Source organism: Pteropus medius, unplaced genomic scaffold (genome assembly GCF_902729225.1).
Source record: "Pteropus medius unplaced genomic scaffold, Ma_sr-lr_union100, whole genome shotgun sequence".
Classification (NCBI taxonomy): Eukaryota; Metazoa; Chordata; class Mammalia; order Chiroptera; family Pteropodidae; genus Pteropus; species Pteropus medius.
In genome coordinates this window covers 677,447-701,489 of record NW_024349804.1, presented here as the reverse complement: position 1 = coordinate 701,489, position 24,043 = coordinate 677,447, and the positions used below count along the sequence as shown (strand labels likewise).

The following is a 24,043-nucleotide window of genomic DNA, read 5'->3' as shown; positions in this document are numbered from 1 at the left end:
TTTCTTCTAATTTTCCAGGCAATTTGGACCAAAGCGCATTTGGTCTATAAATGACAAGGCTAATGACCCCATTTCTATCCTTGGTAATGACTCTGGGGGCAGCAATAGGTGGTTCTCAGGGTGGTCTTGACTTCTCTTTCACTGATCTGGCCCTCTTGCAATAACCTGGTCCCTTTCCTTTGTTTAAAACTAATTATTACATTTTTTTTTTCTAAATCTACAAGTTTTAAATGTTCACCAAAGCAAATTTTTAAAATAATAATAGGCAACACTTGTAAAGTGTGTACTATGACCAGACACTATACTGAACACTCTGCATGTATTTTCACTCATTTAATCCTTATGACAAGCAGACGAGGCGTGGATTATTATTATCATGGTCCGCATCTTATAAAGGGTAAAACTGAGGCACAGAGAAAGTAAGTAACTCATGCACGTCTCATAGCTAGTATGCGGTGGAGCCTGGGAGCCCACCCAGTCCAGGTAGTCTTGCTCCAGGCTACTCTCCACCACCAATGTACCAAAAAGCACAAAGAAGAAAATCAAAATCGTTTATACCGCAAATGCTGAAATGATACTATCTCGACATATTTCTGTAGTTGTCCATTTATGCTCTTATTCGAACACACTTGTTAAAAATAAATTTGAGCTTATAATGTACACAGGCTTTTTATCACCTACTTGTTTACACTCGACTACCATGTCGTGAACACTTTCCACGTTGCTTTATCTTCTATAACTAGCTTTTTTTAATACCACACAGTGTTTCACTGCGTGGATGCACCGCAGTTTATTTAACTAATCTCCTATTGTTGGACACTGCGGTTATTTCCAGCTTTTCATTATTGTAAGTAACATGCTTCCTCGTAGAGAAATCTTATTTTGAAAACCATCTGGCAGCGTTCTTAAATGTTTGCTGACTCAAACACTACACACATTTTTAAGGCTTCTGGGTTTAAACCAGCAAACTGCTCTTCGAAAGCTGCACTGACTCCCACCCTGTCAACACAAGCTGAGAGTACATGCTCCTGGTCCCCCTCTCGAACTACCTGGTCACAGAGGTCCTTGCTACCCAGAGTGTCCTACAGGTCTGCCTGTCTCAGCTGAGGGGCTGTGAGAGACGGAAAGAACACCTTTCTGGAGATGCTCCATAACACTTCTGTCCAGGTAATCACTGTGAGCCTATGGAGTTGTCTGTAGCAGCAGAGGTCGTGTGTGTGTGTGTGCGCATGTGTGTGTGTGTGCGCGTGTGCGTGTGTGTTTTCATATAGAAAATTGATTAGAGGCTGGACCATAGTTTGTTTACAGAAATCAAAAGGAAAACAAAATAAGCTAAAACAAGGTGAGCTAAGAAAATACATGGAAAGAAAAGGGTGTGAGGAGTAGAGCCTTGGGGTGAACATGACCATGGGTTTCTCTCCCCCTCTAGAAGATGATGGAGAGCTGCAGTTGTCCCTTTGGCACCATGCCTGCTGAGGTCACAAGGGAGAAGCAGGTGCCACTCCCATTCCTTGCAAGCCCAGTCTCGCAGGGTAAAGATTGAGAAAACCTGTGCCTTGCCGACTCTGGGATCGCCCTGTGATCAAACCAGGTGACAAATGAGGCATGCACAGCCCCCTGAGGGGAGAATGGCCCACGTTTACCTCGGTCTTGTTCAAGGCCAGCGGTTCCGTGCTGTTCCCTCACGTATGCATCTGTCATCTGCCCTGCGCCTGCATGATGCAGCTCTGTCCTTCAGGCCCTGCCAAAGGCCAGCTGGCTGTGCTCCCTCCGTCACCAAGCGGTCCTCCTAATTCTGGCCCCGCCCTCTCCCCTGCCCCACGTAGGCCCTTCTCTGCTGCTCCCTGCCATTCCCTACGCTTACGAACACTGCGGAGAGATTTTAATTGAAATCGACGAGTTAGGGTCTGTGGGGGAGGGAGACCTGCTCCTATTTTTTTTCACTATAAAGTGGAGATAATAATATACATGTTATGAGGCTGTTATGTGGTTTACGAGAGAAAAGGCATATACATCACTGAGTACGTAAGTGTTAGCTGCCTTCTTTTGAGTGAAGAATTGTATTTCAATGAATGTGATTTGTGTTTAATGGAAATTCATGTACTAAGGGAGCACAGAAGACAAATACTTCATGCCAATCAGGTCATCAAGGAATGCTTCCTGTAAGAGGCTGCATTTGAGCCTGGAGACCCAGGTGAAGGGAGAAATATAAGAAAGCGAGGTGATTGAATTGTAAAATGTGATCAGAAATCAGCAACAGGTGACAGAAAAAGGGGGACAGATATTAGGCAAGCATGTTGGGCCCTTGCTATATGGATTTGCATGATACGTGGAATTCATGAATTAAGGTTAAAAGATCTGAAGCTAGTAGCGTCCTCTAGTGGTGGTAGCAAGGAATGGTAACCAAATGTCTATTTTTATCCCCAATGGATACCCAACATTCCCTGAGGATTTACTACATGCCAGGCACTGTGCTATGCGTTATACACATCACCCCTGGGCCCATGGGCCCAATACGATGATGGCCCCATGTTACAGATGAGAGGCACTCATGGAAGTTAAATCGTCTATCAAAAACTAATGTGATGTCGGAGTTCATTTCTTGGGCTTGGCTGTAAAGAGTATCCTGTGGGCTTCACATCCGACTGCTCACCTCTCATTAGATTCAGACTTTGAGACCACGGGGCCCAAGATTCCCTGGAAACTAGCATGGTCCACACCTGGCTCTGGCCATACCCACTCTGACCTCGCTGACCACTTCCCACCCTCTGCCCCTGTGGCCTCGGCCAGGTCCGGGCCAACAGCACCTGCCGGAATTCTTGCAGCCGCTTCTGAACTAGTAGCTCTGCTTCTGCCTCTGTTCCTCCTCCTGCACAGGCAGCTGGACACAATCCAGCACACCCTGGGCCCGGCACTGCCTCTTCCTGTGCAGCCCTGTGCCCTCTGTGCCAAACCCCTTAAGGCGTTACAGAGCCCTCGGAGTAAAAGCCCAGGTCCTTTGTAGGACCTCCAAGGCCCCGCGATCAGCCCTTCTTTCCTCTCTGACTTTGTCTCCTGTAATTCTCACCTGGATCGTTTTGCCCCTGGACTATCCAAACAGGAAACGATATCTCCTGCCTCTGGACCTTTACACTGCTGTTCCCTCTGCCGGGAACGCTCTTCCCCAGCTCTCCATGGGGATCCAGCCCTCATGGTCCCTTGTTTAATGAGGCCTTTACCAGGAACTATCTATAATTTCAACCCCCCACACCCAGCACTTCATAGCTTCCTTCCCCACCTTTTTCTCCCTCCCCAGCATGCTGCTATCTAAGTGTTACGTGGATTACAACTATTTATCTTTACTATCTCTCTCTCTCTCTCTTATCATCACGTAAACTCCTTGAGGGAGAAGGTTTTCCTCTAGCTTGTTTATTGCTATGGTCTCAGTACCTAGACTGTGTCTGGCTCAGAGCAAGTGCCTAAGAAATCTTTGTGAATGAGTGAATTAATTGATTGATGAACTCGGGCATGCTACCAGCTGCAGGTGGAGGGTAGTGCCAAACCTTCCCACCAAGGTCAACCTGGGAGAGAGAAGGGGTGGGATACCACAGGGACAGACTCAGGGCTCTGCCTCAGAATTCACAGAGCAGTGACTCTCCATGCCTGCACCTTGATGTCTTCATCTGTAAAGGTGTAGGAAGGAAGTCGGCATGAAGAACTGTCTGTTCTGCGCCTGGTACTCATTGACTCCTCACAACATCCACGTGAGGGACATTGGCTGCCCATCCGACAGATGAAGAAACTGAGCCTCCGGGGCCACCGTTACTTCCTAGCACACGGCAGAGTCAGGAGTAGGATCCACACTGGTCAGTTTTCAAAACCTAAGCTCTTTATAGTCTGTACGCCAGCTCTCCCTTGAACAGAGAGCTTCTGTCCTTTACCTACGGGCACACAACTTACAATACCTCCAGCAGCGGCTGTCAGTTTCCAATGAGACAAACCAGCACCTAGCACCTCACCAGCCTGCAACCAGCATTGGCAATAAGCGCTGGAATCGAAACTCCCCGCATGAGAGCAAAGCTTCGCTTTGCTCCCACCTCCCACCATGGGGAGAAGGCAGAGGGGCCAGCTCATTCACCACTCACTTATCTTCCAAGTCGGGAAAAAGAGGGTGCAAAAAACCTGTAGGGAGTGAGTCCCTCTCTCGCCTCCCTTTACCCTTTGACGTGGACTGGGCTTAGGGCACTAAGGCCTCAGCTTCCCTCGATAGGTTCACCTGCGCAGCTCTGTGCTGAATCTGCACTTGGACGAGTGGGGAAATGTGAGCTCAGCACGAGACAGCCAGATGGCCCGATAGCAACGTGGCTCATCTGAAATGGCATCTTCGTGGCATCTGCACGTGCGTCTCACAGACCTCTCAGGGCTGCGAGATGAGGCTCATTAGCAGCTCTGCTCCCCGAGGGCAGAGATGACACCCCCTGCCTCCCTACGTCCCTGCACCTGCTGAGAAGCCACTTTGTGCCAATTCCTAGGAGCCTCCCCATCCGGAAATTCTACCCAGATACTCTGCTTCTCTGCTTCTCGCTGCCACAGCAGAATGCTGCTCTGACTCCGAGTCAGGAACCACTAAAGGAAATCCTCTCAGGGGCTAACAGGCCGTCGTGTGCTGTTTATAAAGTTAGTATGATTATCAGATTGCACATGATAAATGAGAAGTCTTTGAAAGATCATTTCGAATTTATCCACTTATTTAAAAAGCAAGTAAACCATCCATTTTTAGTAACACTAAGACACTCTAATCCCCTGCTAGCGGTGAAAGAAGCATTAACTAAGTCTTATCCCAAAGGCCTGAATTTAGAGTCATTTATTCTTATTTTGTTTGTACTATTAAAAGGAAGCAGTGATCACCAGGACCTGGCAAGGGGGCAGCAGGAACAGCTAGAGAGTGCACCTGTGTGTCTGCGTGGTGCATGTGTATATGTGTGCATGCATGTGTGTGTCCATGTGTGTGTCCGCATGTGTGCATGAGCACACACACTCGCGTGTGTATACAATAGCATATTAGTCAACAGTCAACTTAACAAAAGTCAAAGGAATCACTTAGCTGCTACAGAGCTGGTGCCGCCTTAGGCCGCCATAACTGCTCAAGATCAAGGGGTCCTCGGGTGACTTGTCACCACCCTGGGAAAATGCCTCCCACTACGTGCAACCCATCACCCTCTCCTTTTCACCGACACCACCTGAGGTTCCTGTTCTCATCGTAACCGACCATGTTGAGAAACAGCCAGAGAGATGAGGGCGGGCTGGAATGTGTTCCCCAAATCTAACCGCGTCAGAGAGCAAGCGGTCCCTCGGCACGACAGAGAACGCTTCTCCTCTCTCTGAAACTGGGCCAATGCATCCGTTTAAAGACACAACACACCTGTTATATTGTCATAGCTCCGGAAATTCATTTCGATGTGGTCCCACTCCAGGACCATACAGTTCTCCATGCTGGGCTGGGCGATGGCCACATACACGTCATTCTTGGAGTTGAACGTATCCACCGAAACCGACTGGTAGGGCAAGGTCTGATGAACCACAAAATCTGGGAGTGGGTGTTTAAAAAAGAAAAACACCTCATGAGATCCTCTGTGGGAATTATTAGCCACCATCACCCTTCCATCTTTTCTATTACCGGCTCTAACGAGTACGGGGAGGAGGGAGGACAGGGGAGAAGCGACGCGAACATCGTAGCGTGTCTGAGTTTGGGAGATCTCAGCCGGCTCTGGCTTGCACAGGACGACTGCACTGAACACGCAGCTTCTAACACAGCGTCTTTGAGATAAAGAGCTCACAAGTTCGGCTAAAGGATCTCCACGTTTTAAACAAATTTGGGGAGACTTGGCTTTCGAAAAGACAAGACGAGACAGAAAGAACGTCACAGAGCAACGTTCCTGAAACTATCATGAAAATATCTCTGAGGAGAAGGGCTGCCGTGGGAAAATTCGTTTGGGCAACGCCGGTTTTCGAGCCCTCTCCGAAGGGCTCGGGCAGTAAAGAAGCCTGTTCAGTGTCGTTTGCTGTGGTGCTTCTCATGCTTATCTGAGAATGCGATCCTTTCATCACCTGTCAGCACACTCCCCAGCTCTGCATGACCTAGGTGGGGAAATTGCCACGGTACGTTCAGAAGGAAGCCAACTCCCCAAACGGCACGCTGCACGTTTGGAAACGAAACCGAACCCTCCGATACGGTCCCGGAGGTTTATAAAGCCCACCGTGCGGGGAAGTTAACCTGAGTATGCTTGCAGGTTACTGGACGCGGTGCAGTGTATGGAACGGCTACGCCCGGGGTCCGGGCAGCGCTCTGCAATTCGGCGGGCACTTACGGGAGATCTATTGGATTCTCAAGCAGCATGGAGCCCAACTGATTTGAGCATGTGTTCTGCTCCTACGTTTAATGGTAAGTCAATACTCCTCGCCCACATCGCTCCCCCGAGCTACGACTGACTCACTGTAATAAATCTTGGTAGGGAATGTGCAATTTTACCAAGTTATAGGGCGAGGATGCTCTCGGATGCAAGAATGGTTATAGCGTGTGAGGTAGCAGGAGAACCAATGAAGAAAGAAAAAAAAATGCTAATAACGTTTAAGGAAAGGTATGTTTTTGGACAGAGACCCTTCAATGTGCTCTGCTTCTTGGCAGGCTAAACGTGCCCAGCCAGGGTAGAGCGACGGTGGACGTCTAGCAAAGGAAAGTTGTTCCTATGAGAAAATCCTGGCTTTGCCCATCTCTTCTCCATCCAGGCCTCGGTGGTCACCCCTCAAGTCCCACCTCACCGGCCCAACTCACAGGACCCTCCCTGACACGCTGGACCATAACGGAGCACTGTGGTTTGTCTCTTAATAGTCACGACGCCCGAATCTCCAAAAAACAGAGTCAGATTTGGAGAAATGAGAGAGATCCTCGAGCTTCGAGTCATTTTACGGAGCCGGAAGCTGAAGGCCAGCGAAAGTGCGTGTCTGGCCATGGCCACACAGCCAGCGTGGTGTGTCCTGAACAAAGCGAGTGCTTCCTAAGGTCTGGCCTACGTCTCATATTCCCAGAGTCCCCATAACACAAACCCACAGCAGTCACTCAAGAAAAAACTCTGACTCAGCAGCCTCATAAAGCTGTCACATGAGAAATGCAATAAAGGGGCAGGTCACTCGGCCGTGGGCAATGAGTGACAGAGCAGAAGGAATGGAGGCGGGAAAGGAGGCGAGAGCCGCTGAGCAAGCGCTGCGGTGGGAAGAGAGGGGCAGGGGCAGGAAAAGCAGGTGACGGGCAGGGGACAGGGGAAGGGGGTAGAGCTGAGGCAGTGAGGACGCCAGAAAGAGCACTGTGCTCGGAGTCAGACTGCCCGAGGCCACTTCCTGTACTTGAGACCCTGAGCTGTGCACTTCCCCTTACGAGGCCTCAGTTTGCTTATCCACAGTATGGGGGCAATGACACCTCCCAAGCCTAATGGCAGGGACACATTGTGTCATGCTGACGGAAAGGCTTAGCACATAGTAGGTGCTTGATAAATACGGACTTGAGGTCTGAGAAAGGACAGTCCACTTCCTCTGCTCTGGCCACCACTGGGCTGTCACTTAGGGGGGAGGGGTTGTCCATGTTAATGGCATCTAAGATAAGATACCAGAGCTGTGACTCCACCTTCTTGCTAGTGGAAGTTACTTAACCTCTCTCTGCCTCAGTTTCCTCATTGTATGTTATGATTCATACTCACTTAAAACTGTACCTAGCGCAAAGTTAGCGCTCCACACGTTAACTTTCAGAGTAGTCCCTCCCTGTGTACAGCAGGTGCTTCATAAATGCTTGCTGGCTTAATGAGTGTGGGAGGGCTGAATGAATGATGCTTGCAGGTACAGGGAAAAGGGGGAGAAGCGAAAAGGAGGCTGCCTCTGTACCCCGACAACAGTAAGGAGTGGCCGAGGGACAGTGAGGACAGGTGGGGATAGTAGGCAAGGTACCCTCTCCCGTACCCTGCAGGGAGTGGACCATCCAGAAGGTGAAACAGACTAGGCTTCGGGTTTTCGCCTGCACTTGTAGCTCCACGGGCAAAACACTTGAGCCTCAGTGTCCTCCTGAGTAAAATGGAGGTGACAACTATTTCATAAGACTGGGCATGTAAGTGTTAGCATAGACCTGGTCTATGGTAATCCCCCCCGCAGTTATATGTGCAACTATGTAGTTACACGATTAGATACAGTGACAATGATAGTATTGTGCTGCCTGCGTGAAGACTTGGGGGAGAGTCACAACAGCTTCCTAGCCCCGCCCCTCTACTAACACCCCCAAAATACTGGCGTTGATCAGTCAAAGACCGAGAGAGAAAAACTCAACCTCGGTTCTTTCCGGTCGGCACTGGCAGACCAGCGTAGAAGCCAGAAAGCGCTGGCTGACGACACAAGGCTCCGAGGGCTCTGTGTCCACGTGTAGATACATGGGCGAAGGGACACGGTAGCAGTCTGCTTCCGCTCCCTTCTCCAGAGTTAGAAAAGGACTCGGAGAATACAGCTGCGTTCCTTTCATTACAACCGAGACGGCTATAAATATCTCTCACATCCGGTGGCATTCGTCTAACCCAAGTCTGCAGAAGGTTCCAAACACGTCTGTGATGCCCGTGACTCATTCTAGTCGTCTCCCAACTGCACTCTGAATTCTCAGAAACATGAGTATCCGCTTAAAAACGCAGGTCATTTCAAGTGCAGATCAAAGAGTCAGGTTTTTTTTTTTTTAAAGAATCTCAGAACGAAAAGGAGTTGCCAGAATGGAGAGCATTTTACAAAGCTAGCCTTTAACGGCCTGAGTTTCATTTATTTCCCCAAAACATTGGTTTCATCTTATTTTCTATTTACTGAGTATCCGGCACAACACAGACTGTTAAGTCATTTGAATTATAAAGCTAATTCTTAATAGGAGACCCCTTCTCCCCTCCACCACCACCACCCCCCCAAAAAAAGGAAGAGGAAGAGAAGAAATGGGCGAAAGAAAATGATTGATACATATGTTTATATGTACGGGGGGGTGGGGAGGTGGGGCGGAGGTAACTCAGGAATTTAAACGTCTTCTTCCAGCCCCATCTTAATGTATCTTCCAGCAACGGCAAAAGCACATTCATTGTGGAAAGATCTCAGAGGATACACATGTTGATAGGACATCAATTTACTAGTGTTTAAGTATTGTTGGTATTCTCTGCAAAGACACTGCCACTGCCATTCACACAGGATTAAGTTCATGATGTCAGTGGGACTCTTCCAATTTAGGCATGGCTCCCACTGGAATCAACAGATTTTTACACAGCTATTTATAGCCCTTGCAGAAAATAAATTATACATGATGCCAACCCTATTGGGAGAGAAACTGCACATTAATGCATTATTTCTCTTTGCATTTTCATCAGCCCTGAAATAGGGACGCTAAACAGGACCATTAGGATGCAAAATTTTCTCCCTCTAAGGAATTTAGTGAATTATCCACCTAACACGGGGAATCATGAGCAGGTAGCAGGGATTTCTGAGGTGGTTAAAAATAGACTGGAGGAGGAGGGTTGTGGAAGGATTGTGATTAATCCAGAGAGCTAAAACAGTCCAGGGGTGGCTTCATGGTGTTAATTACACCCCTGAGCCCGGAGCGGGATGGTAATAGTACCCTCCTCTCCCAGGAAGAACAGCATCTGCTTCTCCTTCCTCTACCTGAAGAACTTACTTTTCTCCTGAGAATCTGAGCTAAGAGGAAAACGGTGCACTCAGAAAACGTGCTTCTTCTTTTCTGAGGCAAGGAGATGATAACAGTACCATGGCTCTCAGACCTGGGCTCTCCATCTTCCATCCCTCCTCACGTATTTCCTCCCCAGCCTTTAATAAAGCACCAGAGGATGAGGCTTGAGCTGAGCAGAAAGTAGGAACTCAAAAAAACTCGTAACTGATCAGCCTAAATTCTTACGAGACAGGGACTATATTTGGAGGCAGGTCACAACTTGCTGGCTCCATTTTCTTCATAAGGGAAGAAACTGGAAGCAAGAGTCAATTCGTCCATAAATCTTAAAGGAACAAAACAATAGCAAAGACAGAAGCATCATCTCCTCGCTACCAAGGAAGACTGCTGACTTCCTAAATTTTAATAGGAAGCTTTTGAGCCAAGACGTATATAAGAGAGAGTGTACCCTACAGCATTGGGGGCTCACACTTCCCCATGGATTCTGGCTTCAGGGCGGATTTCAGAACCTGGCTACCTGGGTTGCAAGCCCGCTCCATTCCTCCCACAATTCTCAGAGCCCGGATCATTCGCATAACCACCCACAGGGCTCCAAGGTCAGAAATCACATTTTGTCATATAAATGATCCCCAGTTCCCCAAGGCCCTCTCTAGCCCATGTCATTTCTCGCCCAGATTGGCAAACCTTTTACACATTATGGCCAGGTGTGAACAGAACAATGGAAAAACTGCTAACTTCACTTTTAAAGGTTCAAGAACTCTCCAGAAAACTAGAGAGAGACAGAGAGGCGCCCCAGGGAGCTTTGGCTTAGCATTTCATACCAAATGGCCTTGAATGCCACCTTTTGGCGCAAATGTCATTGACTATGACCTCTGATTTATTGCACTGCTCTGCAATACAATAAATCACCTGCTAGTGGCCTCGCTGGCTAAAGGGTACCTGCCAATTACACAGCTGAATGAGCTCCTGTTCAGCGATGAAAGACAAGGTCACTTCCATAAGATCCCAGGTTTTCTCTCAGATCTGTAGGGTCCCTTACTTACAAAGATAGATAGAAATAATTTTTACTTTGTGAGTTTTTGTTTATTTTGTTTGGAGGGCAGCAGCAGGACTGGCCTAAATGTGATATTTTGCTTTTGTCTTTTGAGTTTATGAAATTCTTTCCAAAGTTCTTATTCCTGCTGCTCCTACTGACATGCCTCGAGGCTCTGTACATATCAACTCTGAACTTAAACGTTTATTTTTTATAAGTCTGATAAGCAGGTTTCATACCGTGGATTGATCCACTCGCCTTTAAAATCTGGCTTTAGAAGCTATGAAAACTCCATCTAAGACGTTCATATGGAGACACTCACCTGCTCTCTATAAGATCCGTAGAGAGCTGAGGCAGTTAGCATTTAATTTTATCTCTTAGCCTGAAAAAACGTATAAACTGAAACCTTGAGGAGGGCCCTTGAAAACAAAATCAAACTTTCTTTACATTTTTCCCTCAATGTGCGTTTTTTCTTCTGACAATTAATTGTTAACTTATATTTCCATTTTGCCATTGCTTATAACTTATCTCTTTTTACATGGAATTATGAAAGCAATTTATAGATTGTAAAGTCTGGTATTTATTAGTTAAATTTTCAATAAACTTCAGTATTCAATCAAGAGAACAATAATTTAGGCTTCTCTGTGCTGGCTCTGCACTGGAAACCCAAGCTGATTTGAAATGTTCTTATGCCAAATTCACTAGTTTATACTTTGACCTTTAAAAAAAATCTTTAGAGAAATTTGAATTTTGTAAAGACTCAAAAAGAATCAAAATTAAAGCCAGTGTCGTTAACGAAAATCTGAACTGTGGAGATATTTTTCTTACAGATCAATTTATATCTTTTAGAAGGCTTAAACTTTGTCTATAATAATTTTCATACAAAAAATTTATACCCACTTTTCTCTACTCCCTGTTGACAATCTAAAAGAAAAACAATGGGAATATTCTAAATAACAATATTTAATGATAGAGGTTCTGAATACCTGTAGTTGTGCATTCGTAGTCAAAGCTTGTCACATCATTTAGCTTCTTTTCCTGGTATTCTGGTGGACCGATACACAGCACATCAGAAACGGTGGAATTTGTCATCTTCAGCCACAAATACAACCACTTAGCTTTGCAGTCACATTCAAATTTATTGCCCCTTAAATCTCTAAATACACAAACAGAGACACAGACATGCCTGAAATGTTTTGGCAATAATATGAGATTCTAGAATTATTAACATCTTGATATATTTAATACCTCCAAAAAATGGAATTTTAAAAAAATTTTGTATTCATATATCTTACTTCTCGTACATATCACTGACTTTATTTAATAATCTTCACTGCTTCTGATGTTAACTGTATGGCCTACAGAGAGCTCTCAGAGCTAACATATCATCATTTTTCCTAACTCTCTTGAAACTGTCACCATGTCGTGCTAGAAATGAGGGAAAGACGACAGAAGTACCACCCAACATAGGTTCTCGCAAACAAGAATAGGACATTATAGGAAGACGGTTTTCACAAACACAATCGAAACTTTAAGATATTGTTAAACTATGTCCAATAAGAAGTGACAAACACAAGAAGATAAAGCAGATGGATACGCTATCTGAAGGAAAGAGATAGCCAAATGCTACAAAGTATATTCTCAAACAGCAAAACCAAACACAGTACAAACTATAGGCACCACTTTACCATAGATTTTTAGCTATTATCAAAAAGAAATGCAGTAAAGGAGTAGAGGGCATTTAAAGACATGATTAACTGGGGCACAGTGACAAGCAGACATAAACTTGATTTTCATTACTTACAGTTCAATCAGAGAGTCTAAATCACTGAAGACATCCCTTGGGAGTGCTTTTATGTGGTTATTGGCCAAAGAACTAGAACAAGAAAGTAACATTTTAATGTGGTTATTATCTTCATGCCCTGTTACTCTGAAGTCCCTTAAATAAAGATTTAAATAATGATTTAAAACAGAGCTCTAAACCTCTTCAGCACAATGTGGTTCAATTTCTGGCTTTTTTCATCGATACTGAGATAAAGAAATGTGTTTAGTTATACAAAGATAATAATATAAATGCTGGAGTACATTGAAAGGTTTTTGTTTTGTTTTTAAAACAAGCATCTGTTAAGCTCTTGATATACATTTGTTAAATCTCAGATGACATCTCATGTTTCTCAGGATAAAAGCCAATGTCCGTTTGATAGCATGAAAGACCATTCTCTAGTTTACCTGCATGCCCGCCTACCTGTGAGATCACATCTTGACCACCGGCCTCTGTTATTCCTCCAACAGGAAAGGCACAGTCGCACCTCAAAGCTTCTGAACTTCGGAACTTGCTGTTCACCTGCCTGGAATGCTCCTCCCGCAGATGCCCACATAGTTCACTCCATCACCTCCTTTACCTCTCAACTATCACTACCTTCCCTAACCTTTACACAGCTCCCTTCCCTGCTCTGTTCTTCACCGCATGATGGTTACTTAGCATACTATATATTTTATTTATCTATTCGATTATCGACTGTGTATTTTCCTTATACATAACCAACATAAAGACAGGGACTCTTGTCTGTCCACATCTGTATCCTCAGCTCCTAAGACAGTGCCTGGAATATAGGAAGTACTCAGTAAATCTTTGTTGAATGACTAAATTATGCACTAAAATGAAAACGGTTAAAAAAAAAAAAAAGATGTACAGTCTCGTCCCATGAAGTTCCCTAAAGGTCCGTCAAAGTGAGTTCTATTTCTTACGATTCTTAGAAAGGATTCAGTAAATACTCTTTTACATAAAGACCCTCAGCTCTAACCCTCTGATAACAGAAAATCTCAATGAACCACCATGTTTAGGGAATGAATGATTATGATCAATTTCATTTTCTTAGAATGAAGGATGACCAGAAACCATTTTGCACTTTTTGCTCTTAGTGTTGAAGAGCTTTCTAGAATGTCCTAGCCCACGCCCCAACTCTCAGAAGTCGATTTGACTGTACACCATCAACTCTTTCTCTGATGATTCAGGATTCTGCAATGCCCTGTCATCATTCTGCTGAAGATAAACGTCCACGGTGCTGGGCTGCTGACGTGGAAAGATGCTGGGTGTTGAAACGATGTACAAATCTGTGGTTTCCCCAGGCACCCTACTCTAAGGTGAGTCAGTCAAGAAACTGACGCCTGCTTTTTTCTCCTACACGAGTACAAATAGCAAAACATGTAAATGATAAACATGTAGGCAATTCAGCATCAACCTCTTTGAAAATAAGCATGAGCTTAGTCTTTTGTAGCAACATAACGACCTATCCCAGAAAGAGGAATTAAGAAATGAGTGTTCCTCCGCAGAACCAGCTGGAGTAGAAAGCTTTGAGCCCATTTTTAACTGACTAGTCTTACTTCAAGATACCAGCAGAATATGGGGACACCCCTTCCCATCTAGGTAGCCACAAATGCATTAAAATACCATTTCAGGTGTTTTTTTTTAAACCTTTCTTTAAAGATGTTGGAAAATAGAGTGAATATGTAATCAGACTGAACATACTCTACAAAAGCTTCTTGAAATTAACAAAAGACATGTTTGTTCTGATTTTTTTTTTTCTGGTTGATGGTTACTTTTTCTGAAAAGTAAAGTACAATTTTTTTTTAGCTAGCTGAAGGTTAATTATTTAGCTAAAAATTTTTAACTAGTCAAATGTATAGTATTCAAGTAATAAGAATATATGAAACGGTCTAGGTCCAAAAAGCAGACTGTTTGGCAACCATTTCAAGTGCTCAGCTTAGATTTCAGAAAGCTGAATTATTTAGATGGACCATCCACCCCACCCACACTCAGTGTATAACATCTTACTTTCCACTTCATTTTATCTACAAATCCATGACACTTACTTCATTTCTAAAACTACTTAATAGCAACCCGTCCCTTGGGCTTTACAGGACTGCTGGAAAACGAACGTCCTAGATCTTACTTACAGATTGGCAGTGCTCCTTCAATGCTCTGAAACCTGATCTGTGTTTCTCTGTGTATAAATGTGAGCCTATGGTGTTGGAAAAGTTCATAAAAGATAAAAATCAGATATTTAAATAAGCAAATACAGATGGGGACTTCCTTAAGGGCAGGAGGGAACTTCAGATAGGTGATGAGCAAAACATGTAAATGATAAACATGTGATGGCAGGTGATAGGTGATGAGCTCTCTTTGCTCATAAGTTTACAGAAAAAGGAAGGGAAACCGGAGGATCACTATGCAGAGTGAAATAAGTCAGGCAGAGAAAGACAAATACCATACGATTTCACTTATATGTGGATCATTTCATTCTTAAACAAAGCGTTAAGTGCTTTAATTACAGCAGACATCTCTAGCTTAAAGGAGTCCATTTTAAAAGACAACTGATTTGCTCAGAAGTAGGTTTGCATGGAAAATCCAGCTCAGTAAGGAGCCCAATGGTCGACCAGCGAATCAGAATGTCCTGCTGGCTTAGTCCTGTGCTAGATACTGAGAAAAGAGCAGAGCTAATGGAAGATTCTCATGGGTCCTCTACTTGGGGAGCTCGCAATGCTGAGGAGATAAAACTTGTATTCATAACATAGCACCGACCAGTATAGCCTTAGTCTATGGTAAAGTGCTGGGTGTGTGAGGTCGACAGGGAGGGCTACAGGATGGTGACGGCAAATCAGAAATGGCTCCATGGGGGAGACAGCACTTAATCTGGACTTTGAAGAAAAAGCAGATTCTAAGAGATCACGAGCAGAAGAAACAGGGCAAGAAAAAGAATGAGAAGAAAAGCCCAGGAGTGGGATGAGTCGGACATGCATGGGGCCCACTCAGAGCCCAGTCGTCTGAGGACATTTAGGAAAATGAGGTCGGAGAGCTGGGGAGAGGGGGCCCTGCAGGTTAAACTGTAAGATACATCTGATACATGCTGGGATGCATCGGAGGCACTCTGGACCCAAGCAGGGCTCCTTTGTGTCCTCTGCATTTCACACAGAGAAGGAAGTGCCTCTTACACATATGCACATGTGCTATACACATATGGTTGCGTACGCAGATGCACAAGCAGGCACACACAAACGCAATTATGTACACACATGTAGAGAAGTCCATGCACCCAAGGGCACACGTGTGCAAAGCAATGCAAATATACGCACATGCAAATACCTCACAATGCAAATACCTCCATTTTTAGACCAAGGATCCACAGCCAATTGGTCAAATAAAAGTTGACATATCGACTAACTCAACCAGTCACGTGGGCTTTGCTTTAGATTCACAATCTGCCCAGAGTCTTTGTTTAAAAACAAAGCCCCTCATTCCTGACTGCTGGGAACTGGATTTATCTGACCACAGCTGTTCTTCTTCAGATGCCCACAGCTGTTTTCTTAGCAGACCCTGTCCGGCCACCCAAACTGCCGAGGCTATTCAATAGTCCATGGAGAAAACTGAAACTCTTGATGAGTGGATGAGTGGAGGAAGGGAACAACATTGTTGTTGTTGATGATGATGATGATGATGATGATGACGCTAATAATGATAATGACACCTACCATACCTTGAGTATTTGCCATGGGTGATGGGCTGGATGCTTTGCAAGCTAGCGTTAACCTGTGGGGTCAGTATAGTCATCCTCATTTTAAGAATTAGGAAACTAAGGCTCAAAATGGTTAAGCAATAGTAATAAATGATGGCCTTGAGATTTGAACCCAAGTCTTTGTGACTCCAAGCCCACTGTCTTAGCCTCTACAAGAATGTGAGGATTCAGCATCTTGATTGACTTTGAAAAAAAAAAAAATCAAGGTTTTTAGAGGAAACCATGAAAACCTGGAACAATAATGCCAGCAAGAGTCTGATGCTCTCCAGGATCAACTGTGCTGACGTTCGTCCAGATGTTTAGACGTCTCCCTTCTGCTCTTTACTGTATGAGCTTGAACTCAGGCAGAGCTGCGAGTTGGTAGGATTCCAGAATCAAGTGTTCCCTGGGCCTGGCGACAGGCACCTTTGCCTATACCAGGGTTTGATGTAAATGACTATCTCTTTAGACGCTGTATCCGTCAGGGTTACACATGTTGAGGGCTTTATTGCTCTTGCCCAACACCCCATTCGAAGCCCTCCAATTTTCCCAGTTCTCCTTTTACCATGCACAAGCTGACTAGGGAGACAAGACGTGTTATCTTACTTTACTCAAACACAAAATATCTGTTATGCCAATGGGACCCGGTTCCTGGCTAATAAATGGCTTCTACCAAGGCAATGACTATTTTTACATTTTCACAAACACAGCCCCTATTTTTTCCAGTTTCCTAAATTTGCTAAGTGTGTGCAATTGCTTCATTCTGATATGCCAATTCAAATCAATTTGTTTAATTTTTTTCTCCAGGAAGCTATTAAAGAACCCAGAGAGCTTAGCTTAAGCCACAGATTAATCCAACATAAAAGAAAAAGCTATTTGCATTCAAATTAAAGAAACCACAAAAATGTCTTTATTCCATTTTGTCCTAATTCTGACCCTGCATTCAACATTCCTCCATGAGTCACACAAGCTGCGGTTCCCAAATCTGTAAAATGGGGGCTCAGATTATCATGAAAGATAAAGAAAGGCTCACTACGAGCCCTGCCTTGTGCCTGGCACACAGTAGGTGTACGATACACATCAGTTCCCTTCCCACCTCTTCCATCATTTGACATAAATCCCTCACATCTTGGAGTGTTCCCTACTTGACAGGTACTCATGTGGTCCATGATGGTGATCCAGGATGATGGATAAGATAATCAAGCCAACTGTGTGAGTAATCACCATGGGCTGGTGCCTGATTGACAGTACAGAAACCTCTAGGGCAACCTGGAAATTAGTTTCCTTCAGAGAAGTTTACAATGTGGACAAAAGAGTTCAGAAAGAGAGCAGCACCAGGATGTAAACCTTACCCCACACATTCAACGACTGATAGTATGTTTGTAGGACTTACAGGTGAGTCAGGTCACGGAGGCCACGAAAGGCATTTCTTGAAATGGTTTCTATTTTGTTCCCTTCAATGAACCTAAAGAGAATGGCAGTATAATTAAACCAAATTTTCTCAGCTTAACGTCTCTAAAAAAATGATACTGGTAGGCTTTTGGAATAAAATCTAAAAGCATTCGTGAATTTTAAATATTCATCTCCGAAGGCGAGGTCAGCGCCACCAGATTCCAAGTGGGAGCAGGGCATGCGTGAAAGGATGCAGGACATAAGGGTATGTTCTGTATTCTTTCCAGAAGGAGCAATGGACGTCTTCAAATTCAGAGTCGGCAACATGGATGAAAACGTCTTGGGAAACAAAAAAGAATAAGACACTCCACAAAGGCAGGCAATGTTCATCTCTCTGCCAGCCTGGAATGCTCCTAGACAGTCAACCCTTCTTACATTTCATAGTGCCTGGCTATTAATACTTGTGTTAGTATCATTGTCCCTTGAGGGGAGCCCACTGTGTCAGATGTCCACATTAAAGTTTTCGCTGAGGGAGAATTCCATTAAGCTTGGCTTCTGTCAAACTTTGAGTTCATCGTGTCCTACACAGTCTAATCTCTGAACAAATGGGTGACAGGGCAGGAATCCTGTCAAGATCTCAAAGCCACTAGGAAGTAGGAAGTATAATGTAATTATGTATGGGCCAAACTTCTTTCTCTGACTAAAAGGTCTTAGGGCATGAGCATAAGGCCTTGAACTAATAACTTTGGCCACGCTTTCAAGTTTTTGTGGGAAATATATATACTACGATTATGCTCTAGGACCACCTAGGGACATAGAGACCAACAGTTTAGTTTATGGCATCATATTTCATGAAATATAAGGAGGTCTTTAATGAGATGGTTGAAGGGAGAGGCTTTGAAACACGAGGCGATTAGTTAGTGAAACAGTTCTTGATTCTTGCACTGAGAACGTTCTGATGTCTGTTTGTTTAATCTATTCAGTAACAGACTTCAGTACAAACTAAGCTATCCTCCCCAATCACCTTGACAGTAAGATGAACTGCCCATAAGAGAAAACTGGTAGCTTTACATCCACTACCGCCATCGCTTGTTTGTGCGCTTTGACACAAAGAACTCAGCTGGACTTCGCGCTTCAGTCTGCCACTCTTCCCACGTGAAGTACACTGTCAGAGTGTCATGAGCGCATACACGTTATGTGTACTCTGGGGGAACGAACTCCCCCATCGACATCCCTCCCGAGGACATAAAATGAGCAGACAGCTTTCTTAGACCCAAAATGTGTTTAGAATTCAAACATCTACCTGTTAACTTCAGATAAGAAAGCAGAGACAGGGCTTTAAAAATCCCTCTGAATGCTCAGGAAGGAAATCCCATCTGATAGCAGGATTAATATTATTATAAAGTTACAAAAGACAAGGATGAAAGAACTTAAGAGGAAAAAAGACATGAAAGCAGGAAAAGGCAGAAATCGGAGGGTAAAGCTCATCGCTGGGGGGGAACTGCACATCTGAAAAGGAAAAAAAATAACCCTTTTTTAAAGAAGAAGAAATAAAATTAGACCCTCGTCAGCAGCTTACAAGAGATACTGCAAACGGGATGTAGGCCAGCTAAATTAAAAACATGAAGTTGTATCCCCATATAGGAAGACTTTATTTAAAAATATGTAACCCTCAAAATCCTTCAGCTTTATTTCTGGCTCATCAGCAAATCCATGCCCAGTTATGAGAGGTAAAAATATCCAACGCAATTTCCAATTGTGCTTACTACATGACAAATTAAATGTCAGCAGAGAATGAATGAATATCCCTCCTTCTTTGTTTCCTTTCCCCACTCTTTGTCCCCAGCCTCCTCCTGTCCCAGCATGTTTATACACAAGTAAACTATAAAAGGTCAGCACTGAAAAGAGAATAGGGTTTTCTCCACCCCTAAGTTCTATAAGAGATGCTGTTTGGCTGGGAAAGCGATACAGCAATTCTACTGACAGACCAAACGCTCAGCAAATAGACAAAGCACAACACTTACAGGTATTCGAGATGGAAAAGCCCAGCAAAAGCATCATCCCGGATGACTGTAAATGAGTTAGAATTCAGCAATCTGAAAATAAAGGACAGATTTCAATGCAGAGATGTAAAACTGGAGTCACATAGTGAAGCCTAGCCTGTTTCTCTTCCTGTGTTCAATCCATGGGCAAACATGGGCTCTTCTTAGCCTAAGACTTACCCATGTGATGCACAACCCGACTAGCTGAGGCTGATGGACTATGGCCAGTGGATTCCTTTCGGTCACCTTTTCTGGTCACCCCCATTACTCTACCCTTTCTTCCCTGTGGATCTCAGTAAATATGACCTGAGAGCTGTTATTTCCAAACATTCTAATGCTTAGCACAACTAAACAGCCAGTGAATACTTACGATGCATGAACAATCATTGCAGTAGAGGTCTAAAAGGATCTAATCCAATGCTATTTTGTCAGAAATTTGAACCCACAGAGGTTAAGTGACTTGGCTAAAGTCACACAGCTGAGGCACACACACACACCTTTCTCCTATACAATATATTCCCATGAGAAATAATAAAAAAGCTTTTAAAAACCTCAAAAGACTCTTTATCACCATATCATTTTTAATGAGTTACCATTTAAGTCTATTCGGTAAAAGTTTATACAGACTATACAGTCACCAATTAAGTCTATTTGGTAAAGCACCTAAAATTTTACTTCTATAATATGAAAAATATATTTTAATAAAACTAGAATTTCTAAGAAATTTCAGATTAAAAAGTTTTAAGTATAATGTTGTAAGTAGGTACATAGCATTTCAAGAACAAAAATATCAATATTGACTTTATTTTTCTGTTGTACATTGTTTTTTTTAATATTGATCTCATCTCAAATTTAAGAAACCAATACAGGTACAGAGAATGAGAATATGTACTCATGAGTTTGCCTGTCACTGATTTGCTTTTGAAAGCTGCTTTTTTGGACATTTCTTTTCATTAGCGATCATTAACTGACCTGGACAGCAGGGTCCAACAGAGGTACTTGCCAAAAGTGGCAGTTAATGAGTGTGGGTTAGAATTCTGGCTGTGACTTTGGGCAAGTTCCTTAACTTCTCTGAGCCTCAATTTTCTCATCTGTCAAACGGGGAAATAAAAATATCCTCCTTGTAGGAATAACAGGATGATTAAATAAAAATTTGCATATAAATGCATAATATGCTTCCCAACAATGTATATACTCAGTCAACTAGAAATACTCCTATTTCCAGAGTAAGTTTAAGAACTTAAACCGTAGGTTTTCTTTTAAAGTGGAGAAACAGTTCATTTAGGTGAAGTTCTGGTCAAAACTCAATGTAATCATGTCCCCAGTTGCCAGCTATGGGCAATGGGATCTACGATAAAGTCCTTGAGGAAAACATGTGCCAAAAGGAAGGACACTGAGCAAAGAGCCTTGGGACTCAGCTTGTAGGGACATGGCCAAGTCACCATGCAGAGCCGGCCATGAAACATGTACTGGTTTATCATGGAGCTTGGATATTTCAGGAGGAACTGACACCGATGAGGCAGGGACCGCTCCTCCCAGTACCACACCTCCAGGACCCCCATTTTCAGAGGGAACTTCCCATACTCACAGCAGCTGCAGGGAAGGCAGATGGGAAAACATTCGATCCTTGATTTCCGAGAACGTTCCATTTACCAGGCTCCTACGGGTAAAAGAGCAACAAAACGAACCTAGTTTTCTTTTAGACATGCTGGGCAGGGTGGGCTATCGACCTGATCTTCTACCTGTACTTCAGACAACTCCACTCGGGAATGAGGCTTAACGCAGGTGGCCAGGGGCTTTGTAGGAGCAGGAAGGAGAAGAGTCAAGCCATGTTCCAGTGAACTGGATCAATATGAAAACCAGTCTGAATAACAGAAACCTTTACCATCAGTTTATCTCCTTCCACAGACGTTATCTCAGCCAGTTTAAATCAATCTCCCCGCTTCCTTTGCCTAACTACAGGAGGCCATGGCTGCAAATGGATAATTACTTCACCTCTGCCCATGATTCTGTTTGTGTAGACATAGTGTTGATGTTGGCCAATGAAACTCCGGGGTAGGATTAGGCATTCCCCTTGGGAGCCCATCTCTGAAAGACACTCAGAGCACTTCTGATTAAATGCACCATGAATGCCTTGGGGAAAAACTCAGAGACACCTGAACTTGATGTGCAGTGGGAGGCAATGCCATCTGCCAGACATAACGGTTGATGTGGGGGCAAGAGGTTTGCTCTATTCTTGCCACGAGATCCCCTATCCTTTCTGACCAAAGCAGAACCTCAACACATTATTTCAGAATTTCGTCAGATAGCATGCAGATCAGTTGAGCAGCTGCTGGTCTAAAGGATTTAACAAGGGGAATTCTAATTTCTGGAATCCTCCATGTTACTCAATTTAGCACTATTAGGAACCAAAAAGGCCTTCTTCGCCTGTCTGCCAGACTCCAAACTTTCTAGAAATGCAAATGGGAAGCCCTTCACTCCTGTGTCCAGGCCCTGTGCCTTGCCTGGGGTGGGAGGCAGGGTAGTACAGTACAAGAGGAAGAGCCCTGAGCATAGCAGCATCACCTGGGAATTCCCTGCCTTTGCTATTGAGTGGGTATCACCCAGCACCTTGGCCTGGAGCAAGGGAGTCGTTTCAGCAGGAAACATTTCCCAGCAGTAAAGATATAGCCCAGTAGCCCCCTCCACAGCCATTATGAGAGCTGGTCATGTGGTTTGAGTGGCTGCGTGCAGACAGGTTGAAAGCATCTCTTAGCAGGTGGATAAATGATGTGGATCCTTTCCCGTCAGTTCCTTCAGAGCAAAAAGAGCATCTAATATAGTATGTTGGGGCAGCAAGAAGCCCATGTGAACTCAGGCTGACTTCCAGCACTTGACCACTGGACTGGGTGCCCCACATGCCCCAAAGCTCCACCACACTCTCTGTGCTCCTGTTTCCAGGCCATACGGGGCAGACCCCACTTTCAGAGGCTATGCGCCTTTACCCAGGTTCTCCCTAACCTGCACTGTGGAGAAGTCGGGGGTGGAGACCACCACGGCCCCAAACCTGAGGCGGTGCCCTCACTCCAGTCATGTTCACTGCATATACATGCCCCTACAGCACCACCCCCCAACCACACACGTCCTCTCAAACTTTAATGCACCCCAGAATCACCTGGGGACGCCAAATTCAGACTCCAAGGCTCCACTCCAGAGTCCCTGCTTTATTCAGCGCGGGCCCCAGAATCTGCACTGGCACAAGCTCCCCCAAGTGGGTCTGATGCAGGTGGCCCGCGGGCCACTTGGGGAAACACTGCCACAGAGCTTTGTACCGGGTTCCCTCCATTCTCCCAAGGCCCCGAGACTCCACCCACGTCCCAGAGTGCGCCCCCACCCCAACGTAAAGAAACGGGCTGGGGAGTGGGGTCAGGTCGCGCTGTCCCAGCGCCAGAGGCAACTCCCTGGCGGCGGCGGGCGCAGGGTAGGGCGGGGCTGGGGCTGGAGGGGTCCCACTCACTCACAGGGAGCTGATGTCGCCTGGCACGACCCTGGGCACCCAGGAAGAGCCCACGCAGATGATGGACTCCTTGGTACAGCTGCAAGTGGCGGGGCAGCGCGCCAGCCGCCTCACCTGCGCGCTCGGCGGGACCACGCACGCGGCGCCCAGCAGCAGCAGCAGCAGCCCCCGCGCCGCCCCGCCGCCGCCCCGCCGCAGTTCCATGCCGGGTGCCCGGTCCCCGCCCCGGCCCTGACCCCCACCGCCGCGCCGCGCGCTGGGACCCGGCGCCTCTGCAGACGCGGGCGCCGCTCGCTGCTCCGCCGCCGCCGCCGCTGCTAGCGAGGACTCGGGCGCCGCGGGTGTGGGAGGCCGAGCCGCAGCCGAGCAGCATGCTGGCCGCCACCCCCACTCGGCGCCCCACCAGCCGAGCCCAAGCTGCTGGGCGGCCGCCGCCGCTGCGCCCGCCGCACTCGCGCCCGCCTGACATCAGCACTCGCGCCCGCAGCCCGCTCTGGCCAATGAAGAATGCGGGGCGGCTGCCCGCCCCGCGGGAGTGGGGCCGCGCCCCGCCCCCACCGCGCCCCGCGACTGCCCCCCCCTCCGGGCCCTCCCGGGAGCTGCAGGGAGCGGGAAAAGTTAGGTGACCTTGGGGGAGGGGCCAGCCTGCCCCGAGACCCCTCGGGGGCCCGGCCGAGCAGTGGGGGATCAGATGCCCGCAGCCCCTTCACCGGTTCTAAATCATTTGGGGGAGACTCTGAGCTCCTCTTGCCCGGCAAAATAAATAAATAAATAAAGTAGGGTCGATGACTAGGAAGGGAGACTTTG

At 45.7% G+C, this 24,043-nt stretch overlaps 1 protein-coding gene across 1 annotated transcript in view; it reads right to left on the bottom strand.

Annotated features, from left to right (window-relative positions):
- Positions 1-23,690, bottom strand: part of LGI2 (leucine rich repeat LGI family member 2) — a 30,526-nt gene extending 6,836 nt beyond the window's left edge. Inside the window, exons 1-7 of the mRNA XM_039838066.1 lie at positions 23,241-23,690; positions 21,329-21,400; positions 19,723-19,794; positions 17,700-17,771; positions 12,559-12,630; positions 11,741-11,910; positions 5,402-5,566 (exon numbers count right to left, since the gene is read on the bottom strand). Of these exons, the coding sequence (XP_039694000.1) occupies positions 5,402-5,566; positions 11,741-11,910; positions 12,559-12,630; positions 17,700-17,771; positions 19,723-19,794; positions 21,329-21,400; positions 23,241-23,440 (823 nt within the window). The 5' untranslated portion in view covers positions 23,441-23,690. The remainder of the gene's footprint in view (positions 1-5,401; positions 5,567-11,740; positions 11,911-12,558; positions 12,631-17,699; positions 17,772-19,722; positions 19,795-21,328; positions 21,401-23,240) is intronic.
- Between the last annotated feature and the right edge of the window lie 353 nt (positions 23,691-24,043).